Source organism: Rhinoraja longicauda, chromosome 34 (assembly GCF_053455715.1).
Source record: "Rhinoraja longicauda isolate Sanriku21f chromosome 34, sRhiLon1.1, whole genome shotgun sequence".
Classification (NCBI taxonomy): Eukaryota; Metazoa; Chordata; class Chondrichthyes; order Rajiformes; family Arhynchobatidae; genus Rhinoraja; species Rhinoraja longicauda.
The window spans coordinates 15,367,834-15,379,112 of record NC_135986.1 but is presented as its reverse complement, the minus strand read 5'-3'; the positions used below and the strand labels follow the sequence as shown (position 1 = coordinate 15,379,112).

The 11,279-nt window shown below is 48.9% G+C and overlaps 2 protein-coding genes across 2 annotated transcripts; both read right to left on the bottom strand.

Moving 5' to 3' along the window:
* Positions 1-305: 305 nt before the first annotated feature.
* LOC144609389 (histone H3) lies at positions 306-716 on the bottom strand. Its single transcript, XM_078427851.1, has one exon. The coding sequence runs from the start codon at positions 714-716 to the stop codon at positions 306-308; it is 411 nt and encodes a 136-aa protein (XP_078283977.1).
* A 1,807-nt stretch (positions 717-2,523) lies between these two features.
* Positions 2,524-3,255, bottom strand: LOC144609499 (uncharacterized). Its single transcript, XM_078427980.1, has one exon. It carries the CDS (start codon positions 3,253-3,255, stop codon positions 2,524-2,526), a length of 732 nt encoding a protein of 243 aa, XP_078284106.1.
* Positions 3,256-11,279: the final 8,024 nt, after the last annotated feature.

Sequence of the window (11,279 nt, the reverse complement as noted above, 5' to 3'; positions counted from 1 at the left end):
GTGTTTGTTGTCCTTGAACCCAGAGCGCGAGAAAAGTGGGTGCAGAGCGAACAGGGGCTGGTCTGTGCGCGGCGTGTACACAGCATTATGAGCAGCTTTGGCGTTTACATCGTAACCAGTTACACTTGAATCACTGGAGTAAAACTCCGCTTAGCAATAGTCTATGGCATTAATTCAGATGAAAACCCCGCGGATAGAACACAACATTAATGTAACAGGACATTAAGACAAAGGCGCAGCACTTTCTTCTGCCGGGGTTAGTGGCTCTTAAAAGAGCCGTTTGTTGTCCTTGGTGGAGGTGGGGTTCAGGCGCGCTCCCCGCGGATGCGGCGGGCCAGCTGGATGTCTTTGGGCATGATGGTGACTCGCTTGGCGTGGATGGCGCACAGATTGGTGTCCTCAAAGAGCCCCACCAGGTAAGCCTCGCTGGCCTCCTGCAGGGCCATGACGGCCGAGCTCTGGAAGCGCAGGTCTGTCTTGAAGTCCTGAGCGATCTCCCGCACCAGGCGCTGGAAGGGCAGTTTGCGGATGAGCAGCTCTGTGGATTTCTGGTAGCGCCGGATCTCCCTCAAAGCCACGGTGCCGGGCCTGTAGCGATGAGGCTTCTTCACTCCGCCCGTAGCTGGAGCGCTCTTCCGCGCCGCTTTGGTCGCCAGCTGTTTGCGAGGAGCTTTCCCTCCAGTCGATTTGCGCGCTGTCTGCTTGGTCCGGGCCATTCTCCTTCAACAGTCGGAGCACAGCGTGAAACACAGGCACAGGAATGACGGAGCCGGCTCTGGGACCGGCTTTTAAAGCGTTGGTGAAGCGCCGGCCCACAGCCTCTGAATGGCTGGAGCAGGGATGTCACTCACGGTGTCCCATGCCTGTGAGTGGCTGCAGGACTGTCAGCACCAGGCGGCGGTTTCAGAAGGTCTGAGGCCGGAGTACAGAGGTCCCTGTCACGATTCATTCCGAGCAGCTCCGTCACAGAGGACTCTGTGCTCTACGGACTGTTCCCAGGGACGCATTCCGAGACTGACATCGAGTGCTGCTGGAAGGTCATCAACTCGGTGAAAGACGCTCTTTGGTCTGCCCGATCCTTGTTGACCTCCCAGCGGAGCGAGCTGTCCGTCAAGGAATGTTGCCGACTGGCCCACTGCAGACTGCAGGAGTACGTGCTGAGGGACGCTCTGAAGCTTGGTGCAGCCAACGCCAAGGCCCTTGAGCATGTCTGACTGCGAGGATGTTACCGAGCCGTCCTCCTCCCTAAGGCTTTTGATCATAGAGCTCCCCCTGTGAACCTTATGGAAGAAGTAACGTGAGCACGTCTCATCCTGCTCAACATGGCGGACCCTGGACCGGAAGATGATCTTGGAGGATTCAGAGGTAAAGTGCCGAGCTTGCCGGCCCTTCAACTCTCTCAGTTCCTCCCTCACATCCACCCCTCTCCTCTGCAGAAGGAGTAGCTGCTGCAAATCTGTCTGGAGTTGACACAGTTCCCTCTTACCCTGTCTTGCTCTCTGAACACCTTTGGAGACGAAGAACTTCTTGATGTTCTCCTTTGTTGCCTCCCACCAGAGTGTCGCGGAGTCAAAGAGGGGCCTCACAGTTCTCCAACATGCGTAGTCCCTCTTTAGCTCCTCAACGTTCTCCGGGGTCAACAGCTCCACGTTTAACTTCCACGTCCCTCTGCCCGCCTTCCGGTCCTCCTGTAGGTGACAGGTGGCCTGAAGGAGGCAGTGGTCAGAGAAGAACACCGGGGCGAGGTCGGTGTGTCTGACCGTGACGGCCTTCGATGTGAAGAGGAAGTCTATCCGGGACTGGGCTGAACCGTTCGGTCCTGACCAGGTGAACCGCCGCTGGGCTCCGCCTGCAGGGTCACTGAAGGCGTCGCGCAGCTTTGCATCTTTGACCGTCTCCACCAGGAGTTTGGAGGTGCCGTCCAGTCTGTGGTTGGCACTGCCGGATCGTCCAGCCGCATCGATGATGCAGTTGAAGTCACCGGCCAGAACGAGCGGTCTAGACGTGGCCAGCAGCGGTGGGAGCTGCTGGAGAACGGCCAACCGCTCGCTCCGCCTGGGTGAGGCATACACATTTATCAGCCGGAGCGGAGAACCACGGTACATTACATCCACCACCAAGAGACGCCCCCCCACCACCTCAAGAGAAGCTGCGTGTCCTGCTGAGTTACTCCAGGGTTTTATGGCTATCTTCGGCTCTTAGAAGAGCCTTTGTTTTGTGTTCGAATAAAGGGAATGGTTCAGCCTCCGAACAGAGCGCGGCCCTGGCGTTTCAGGGCGTACACGTCCATGGCAGTGACTGCTTTACGCTTGGCGTGCTCGTGTAGGTGATCACATAGAAAGAGGGTGGTGGGAGACAGCGAGTTAGGATGATGAACCCCTGGGTAATTGAAATGATTTCCGCCTCGCACTGAGCCTGGTCCCGGGACAGGGAACGTTTGAGTTTGGATTTGCTCTTTCCTGATAGAGTGGGTGGCTCTGAAAAGAGCCGTTGGGTTCAGGTCTTTAGACAGCGCTTTTTATTTCACTTTTTGGTCGTTGTCTTCTTGGGTTTCACCGATTTCGGCTTTGCCTGTCGTTTTGCCGGCTTCTTTGCTGCCATTTTCACTGCGACCTTCTTGGGTTTTTTCGGCGATGCCTTCTTCGGTGATTTCTTCGCCGACGTTTTTTTAGCCGCTGGTTTCTTGGCCACAACTTTCTTAGCGGTAGTTTTCTTGGTGGTAGATTTTTTTGCCAGTGAGTTCTTGGTCGTGGTTTTCTTGGGCGTGGGTTTCTTGCTCTTGGATGTCTTGGCTGCTGGAACCTTTGCTTTCTTTACCGATTTCACGGCGGCTTCTCCCTTACCGATCTTGAAGGAGCCCTTGTTCTGAACCAGGAAACCGTTCGCTACTCTCCTCTTGATGCACCTCAGGATCACTTGGCGTAACTTGTCCACATCCACGCCGTCGGCGGCCAGACCATTCTTTATCGCAACTAAAGACAGCCCATGGCGATCGTGGCAATCCGCCACAAGCTTGTCGATCCGGTCGCCCAGATTGGGACCGGCTGCCTTGCTCCGGGCGGCCGCCTTCTTTTTCTTGGGAGCTTTGGTTTTAGCGGCGGGGACGGCTTGAGGATCCGCTTCGGCGGCTGCGGTCTCGGTCATGTCGGCGACTCTGCACAAGCTCTCTCTGACACTCAGGACTGAGTGAGAAATGAAGCGAGTGGCGGCGGCACAGAGCAACTTAAAGGCAGCGAGCGGACGGGGCGGAGTCATCCTGCTGTCAGCTCCCGGCCCCTCCGCCTCGCTGTGTTTCTCTGTCTTCAAAAACCCTCCAATTCCAATTATAATCGGACACCTCGGAGACCCAGACTGACCTCGGCACATCTCTGAGACCGGAATGTTTATTGTAGAGCAAGTCTGATACGAATTAAAGGCAGCGATTTCAATTTAAACCCGTTTCACTGATGCACTGAGCGCGTTCTCTGTCCCGATCGCTGACATGTTCGCTACTTTTCGGCAGAAATATCGAAACCAACGTAAACTTTGCGGTTAATTCCCACTTCAGGACTGAGCTGGGAAGTGGGGCGAACCCGTGCCACTGATAGCTTTACATTTTTCACCAAAGGGGCTGGGAAATCCGGCGAAATGTTCAAACCCACAAACACAGTGACATCAATCTGAGCCGCCCGCCCCTTTAACACACTCTCTGACACAATGTTCACATCTACACATTCACAGCTCGGACAGTTAGCCCGTTGCACAGTTCCCAGGGTGGGATAACCTCTCTGCTGTGGATTCTCGGGGGTTGCGTGTAGTTTCCCAGCTCAGTAACTGTTAAACTCGCTGACGCCGCCGCTCATCAGAGTCTCTGATCCCTGGATTCGGATTCGTCTCGTCTCTTTCTTGCATGAGCGGCCCTGTATTTTTAAACAGTCCAACACCTGATACAGACTCCAGTTGTGCTATCAACAGCTCACTATATGTCTGAAATATAATTTATATACTTGTTATTTTTACCGGATAATATTATGGTCACTGGCTCCCCACTGACACTTCAGTCACTTGTTCTGCCTGATTTCCCAATAGGAGGCCCAGTATCGCCTCCTCTCTGTCAGGCCCTTCCACATATTGTTTGAGAAATCTTTCATGAACGCATTTAACAAATTCCATCCCTTTCATAGCCTCGAATCTGTGCCAGTCCCAGTCAACATGACGGAAGTTGAAATCACCTACCAGTATAATCCTGTTGCACTTACAGGCTTTTGCAAACCCCCCCCCACTCCCTACATCAGGTTCACTAATTCACTCATTCTTTCTGTGTCTGCATGCGAGTTGTTGCAAATCAGGCAGCCGGACTGTTCAAGAGTCTGCTAACAGCAGGCAAATAGCTAATCTTGAATCTGGTGACACGCGCTTTCAAACTGTCATATTTTCCGCCTGACAGCAGAGGAGAGGAGATACAATGTCCAGGTTGTGAGTGGCGTAAGAAGGAACTGAAGATACAGCATGGAGCTAGTATAGGGGGTGAGGAGAAGGTAAATATAGAGGAGAAAATGGTCAGATTGGGAGGCAGAACAAGAATGCCCCAGCACAATGGGGTAGGGCAAGTCTGAACGGCATTTATTTTAATGCAAGGAGTATTGGAAGCAAGGGGGATGAATTGAAGGTGTTACTGAACACATGGGAGTACGACATTGTTGCCATTACGGAAACATGGTTGAAGGAAGGGCAGGACTGGCAGTTCAATATTCCAGGATATAGAATCTTCAGGAGAGACAGAGAGCAGGGAAAAAGGGGAGGGGTTGTTGCAGTATTAATCAAAGAATCTATTTCTGCTGTAAGAAGGGATGACATATTATATCATCATATCATATATATACAGAGCGGAAACAGGCCCTTTCGGCCCACCAAGTCCGTGCCGCCCAGTGATCCCCGCACATTAACACTATCCTACACCCACTAGGGACAATTTTTTACATTTACCCAGTCAATTAACCTGTACGTCTTTGGAGTACATATTAGCGGGTTCCTCAAATGAGGCTATTTGGGTGGAATTGAGAAATAGAAAAGGGGCATGCACCTTACTGGGTGTATACTACAGACCCCCAAACAGTCAGAGGGAAATAGAAGAACATATTTGTAGGCAAATCTCGGGGGGGGGGGGGGGGGGGGGTGAAAACAACATGGTAGTAATAGTAGGGGATTTCAACTTCCCGAATATTGATTGGGATAGCCAAAGTGTCAAGGGCCCAGAGGGTGCAGAGTTCCTAAGGGTCATCCAGGAGGGCTTTTTGAGCCAATATGTTGAAAGTCCAACAAGGGAGGGGGCGGTATTGGACTTAATCTTGGGAAATGAGGCCGGACAGTTGGCTGAAGTGTCAGTAGCAGAGCACTTTGGTGACAGTGATCACAATTCAGTGATATTTAAGGTGGTAATGGAAAAGGATAAAGAGGGACCAGAGGGAAAATTTCTAAATTGGGGCAAGGCCGATTTTAATCTGATAAGGCAGAAGTTGGCCCTGGTGGACTGGGATCAGCTTCTCATGGGGAGGACCGCATCAGAACAGTGGGAGTTATTCAAAGGAATAATTGAAAAAGTACAGAGGAAGCATGTTCCCCTAAAGTTTAAGGGTGGGACAAACAAGTCCAAAGAACCTTGGATGTCGAACGATATAGTAGGATTGATTCGGGAAAAAAGGGGGGCTTTTGGAAGGCATAAAGAACTTAAGGCACAGGCATCATTAGGGGAATACAGAAGGTGTAGGGCGGTTCTTAAAAAATAAATTAGGAGAGCAAAAAGGGGCCATGAGATAGCACTAGCGGGCAAAATAAAAGAAAATCCCAAAGTGTTCTATAAGTATATCAAGGGTAAGAGGATAACGAGGGAAAGAGTGGGGCCCATCAGGGACCATAGTGGAAAGCTGTGTGTGGAGCCAGAGGATGTAGGAGATGTTTTAAATGGTTTTTGCATCTGTTTTTACGAGGAAGGAGGGCGATGCGGACTTAGAAATGGAGCAGGAGGGTTGTGATGTTCTTGAGCATATTGCTATTGACAGGGAGGTGGTGCTAGAGGCTCTGGCAGACTTAAAAGTGGATAAGTCTCCGGGCCCTGACGAGATGTATCCCAGGATGCTGAGAGAGGCAAGGGAGGAGATTGTGGGGGCTCTGGCACAAATTTTCAGAGCCTCTCTTGCAACAGGGGATGTACCGGAGGACTGGAGGATAGCTAATGTGGTGCCATTATTTAAAAAGGGCAGTAGGGATAAACCTGGGAACTACAGGCCGGTGAGTCTGACATCGGTGGTGGGGAAGCTGCTAGAAAAGATTCTGAGGCACAGAATCAGTCTTCACTTGGAGGATCGAGGGTTAATTAAGGATAGTCAACATGGCTTTGTTAATGGAAGGTCGTGTCCGACTAACTTGATTGAATTTTTTGAAGGGGTGACCAAGGAGGTAGATGGGGGTAGTGCAGTGGAAGTGGTATACATGGATTTCAGTAAGGCTTTTGACAAGGTCCCACACAGGAGACTAGTCAAGAAGGTAAGAGCCCATGGGATCCAGGGCACCTTGGCAAAATGGATTAAAAAACTGGCTTAGTGACAGAAGGCAGAGGGTGATGGTAGAAGGTTGCTTCTGTGACTGGAGGCCGGTGTCCAGTGGGGTGCCGCAGGGATCGGTGTTGGGTCCTTTACTGTTTGTAATCTACATTAATGATCTGGATGTCAACGTACAGGGCATGATCAGCAAGTTTGCAGATGACACAAAGTTAGGGGGGGTGGTGAATAGCGAGGAAGGGATCTGCAAGCTGCAGGAAGATATAGATGAGATGGTCAGATGGGCGGAGCAGTGGCAGATGGAATTTAATCCTGAAAAGTGCGAGGTGATGCACTTTGGCAGAAATAACGTGGAGAGGGAGTACACCATGAATGGAAGGACCCTAGGGAAGACAGGGGTACAGAGGGACCTTGGAGTACAGGTACACAAGTCCTTGAAGGCAGCAGGACAGGTGGACAGGGTGGTCAAAAAGGCATTTGGGTTACTGGCCTTCATTAGCCGGGGCATCGAATATAAAAGTAGGGGGGTAATGATTGAATTGTACAGAACACTGGTGAGGCTGCAGCTGGAGTATTGTGTACAGTTCTGGTCACCACATTATAGAAAGGATGTGATAGCTTTGGAGAGGGTGCAGAGGAGATTCACCAGGATGCTGCCAGGGATGAAGGGCCTCGGCTATGAGGAGAGACTGAGCAGACTGGGGTTGTTTTCCCTGGAGCAGAGAAGGCTGAGAGGGGACATGATCGAGGTGTACAAGATCATGAGGGGCATAGATAAGGTAGATGGCGGGGAACTTCTTCCACTGGTGGAAGGTTCAACAACGAGGGGACATAGATACAGGGTAAGGGGAGGGAGGTTTCAGGGGGGATGTGAGAAAGACCTTTTTCACCCAGAGGGTGGTTGGAGTCTGGAACTCACTGCCTGGGGTGGTGGTGGAGGCGGGAACACTCACAACGTTAAAGAGGCATTTGGATGGGCACTTGAAATGCTACAACATTCAGGGCTACAGTCCAAATGCGGGAAAATGGGATTAAGATTAGACTGTGTTTGGTAACGGGCGGCGCGGACACAATGGGCCGAAGGGCCTCTTTCTGTGCTGTAGGACTCTATGACACTATGAGATGCTGGTTTAAATCAAAGATAGAAACAAAAAGCTGAAGTAACTCAGCGGGACAGTCGAGACCCTTTTTTAGACCTGTGAGTGGTCCTTGGATTATGTTGGTTGCTTTCCTGAGGCAGGATGAAGTGTGGATTTTGTTGATGGAGCAGCCTGGTTTGTGTTGGACTGGGCTGTTTCCACAACTCTCTGCAATTTATTGAGGCCATGGACAGACCAGGACAGACCAGCAATCTATGATGTTTCTGGATAAATGATTTCCATGGTGGTGCATCAGCAGAAATTGATAGTCATTGGAGAGCCGCTAAATTTCTTTGGTATTCTGAAGAAGTGGAGGCGTTGGTGTGGTGCCTTATCGTAGAATCAATGTAGTTTTACCAGAACAAATAGTTGGTGATATGTTTGGAGACATGCTTCTTTTTTCCCCCAAATGTGATAATTTTGTATTCAGACAGAGTAATACAGCCAATAAACAGAGCCTTTGGCCCACCACATCAATTTGCCCATCTGTATTAATCCCATTTGCTGGCATAGGGACTTCATCGAAACATAGAAAATAGGTGCAGGAGTAGGCCATTCGGCCCTTCGAGCCAGCACCGCCATTCGATAAGATCATGGCTGATCATCCAAAATCAGTACCCCATTACGGCTTTTTCCCCATATCCCTTGATTCCCTTAGCCCTCAAAGCTAAATCTAACTCTCACTTGAAAACTTCTATAATTGCCTATTTATCCGTCTGACTCTATGTCTCTTAAACATGTTGACTGTATCCAATTCTACCACCTTCTCTGTCATATGATTCAGATATCAACCAATCCCTCTGTAAAAAAATACCCCTCCCATTCCCTTTAAAACTCCTTGTGCAGGCAGCATCTTTGGAGAGAAGGAATGGGGTGATGTTTTGGTTCGAGACCCTTCTTTAAAATGATCTTTAGACAGCAATATTGCCTGTCCGCCCGAGTTACTCCAGCATTTTGTGTCTATCTTCGATTTAAAACAGCATCTGCAGTTCCTTCCTAGCCATATTATTCTGATGTGTTTGAAGCTACACTACCCGCCTTTCCACCTATTTCCGTATCATCCGCAAACTTGACCACAAAGCCCTTAATCTCATCTGCCTGTACATGATCCATACCTCTCTATTCCCTGCACATTGGTGTGCCTATCTAAAAGCCTCTTGAACATCACTATTGTATCTGCCTCCACCACCTCCCCAGACAATGCGATCAAGGCCCCCACCACTCTGGGTGAAAACACTTTATACTTCCCCCCTCTCAACTTACAGCTATTCCCGCGAATACTGTTCGTTTGCCACCTGGGAAAAAAGTTTTGACTGTCGACCTTTTCTATGCCTCTAAACATGGGACATATTTGCAGACATCACTGTTCTCGTCCCTGAATTCCCCAGTTTATGTGACGTTCTCAATGGCTGCCAATATAGCATTCCACATTCTCAGTCACCATGTCCCACATTGCATGCACGTTCTGAGTGTAATACAACACTCAGACCCCGTCTAATTCTCGCCTTCCTTACCTGGTAGTATTTCTCACTCACTCTGCTGTCAATGATTTACCACCATTGCCCCTCAGACTCACTTTGCACAGAATCACCGCTGACTTTCTCAATAAATTTCCATTTTATTTTATCTCACCAGAAATGCTTACTCTTTACACGATTCTTACTGGCTGCATCTCTCGCCTTTTACTTTGCTCTTTATCTCTTTCATTGCTTCTGCCTTGGAAACAATTTATTTTGTTCAATTTTCTGTCTTGAGAAAACAGTTTCTATTTCGCTTCCCCAGTTGCACATTTGACACCAAAATGTCTCCGGAAGCCGGGAAGCACTGTGAGAGTCATCTTTTTTAACTTCTTCAGTGCTTAACACCATCCGGCCTGCATTGCTAGGCAACAAACTGACGAAGATGCAGGTGGATGCACCATTGGTGTCCTGGATCACCAACTACCTGACTGGACGACCACAATGTCAGGCAACATAGTGTTCCATTCTCGAGGTACGATTAGGATTGTGTAGATTTGTTCAAGAACCTGACAGTTGTATGAAAGCAACTGTTCCTGAACCTGGTGGTGTGGAACCTCAGGCTTTAGTGCCTCCTGCCCAGGCAGGAGAATAGATTTGAGAGAGAAAGATGGATCAGCAATGATTGAATCGCTGAATAGACTAGGTGGGCCGAATGGCCTAATTCTGCTCCTATGACATGAAATTAACCATTAATCTATGACTTTGACCAAACCCTTTGCCCCTCCGCATTGGTTGCCACTTTGGTACCTCACAGCTTCACTCTTTGTCAACCCTCTTGTTTTCAAAATATCTCGGGCTCTGTGAGGTTTTCCCTAAGCTGAGCTGCCATTAATATTTCAAGACAGTTTGCTCTCCTAAATTCATGCTACAGAACCCCACCCTCCATGTAACCTTAAAGGACCTCCCCAGTAGCTAATCCTATTAAATCTACCGTGCACTTGCGTTTATTTAATAAAAAAATCTTTCTTTTCTCTCTCGTTTATCATATTGTTTATGGTGTACTATGTTTACATATTGTGTTGTGCTGCAGCAATTAAGAATTTCATTGTTCCATCTGGGACATATGATAATAAAACACTTTTGACACTTGACTCTTGTTTTAATCAACCCCTCAATATCCCTCAAAATTCACGGTTCCCAGGACTGCATCTGCTTGCCCAACTTCATTCCTTAGGATTAGGTCCAGCACTCCCCCATCAAACTCAGACTATCTATGGACTATCTCCTGCACTTCAAAAGTCTCACTCCTTATCCTTTCACACTTAGGTGATCTTAATTGCATCAGCCTTTGTCCTCAGCTTATAGTTGTCTGATGATGCCATTTATATCTACACTTTGCTGAGATCTGCAAAGCCCTGTGTCCTCCAGTGCAATGGTTTGTGTTTCAAGGGCCTGTGTCCTCACAGTGCAACACCCCGGGTTGTAAAGGCCTATGTCCTCACAGTGTGACGCTCTGTGTTGTAAAAGCCTGTGTCATCACAGTGCAATGCTCCACGTTGCAACACATAACACTTAACACGCAACAAAAGGTCTTTACATGTGACAATAAACAAAATTAAACTATAGTAAAGGTCTGTGTCATCACAATGCGGCGCACTGTGTTGTAAAGGCCTGTGTCCATTCATTACCACAAAAGCAAGGAGCAGGAGCTGGCCATCTGGCTGCCAACCATTCACTGTGATCATGGCTGATGTGTCCCAGGCCTCAACTCCTGTTCTGTGCTCGTTCTTTCACCCAGAACAGAGGAATCAAGAACCAGAGGTCATAGCTTTCAAGTGAGAAGGGAAAGAATAGGAATCTGAGAAGCAGCTTTTTCAATAGAGGATGGTGGGTCTTTGGAAAGAACTGCTGGAGGAGGTAGATGAGGCAGAAACTATAACATTTGAAAGACTTTCGGACAGGTACATGGGTTAGAAACATTTTGAGGGATCTGGGTTAAATATTGGCAAGTGGGAATAATGTGCATGAGCAAGCTGGGGCTTGTTTCCGTGCTGTTTGGCCCTATGACTCAATGAATTCCACATTACGTTAGTACTAAACTTCCACAACAATGTATCCCCCCTCTCTTCAAATATCTCCAGTGA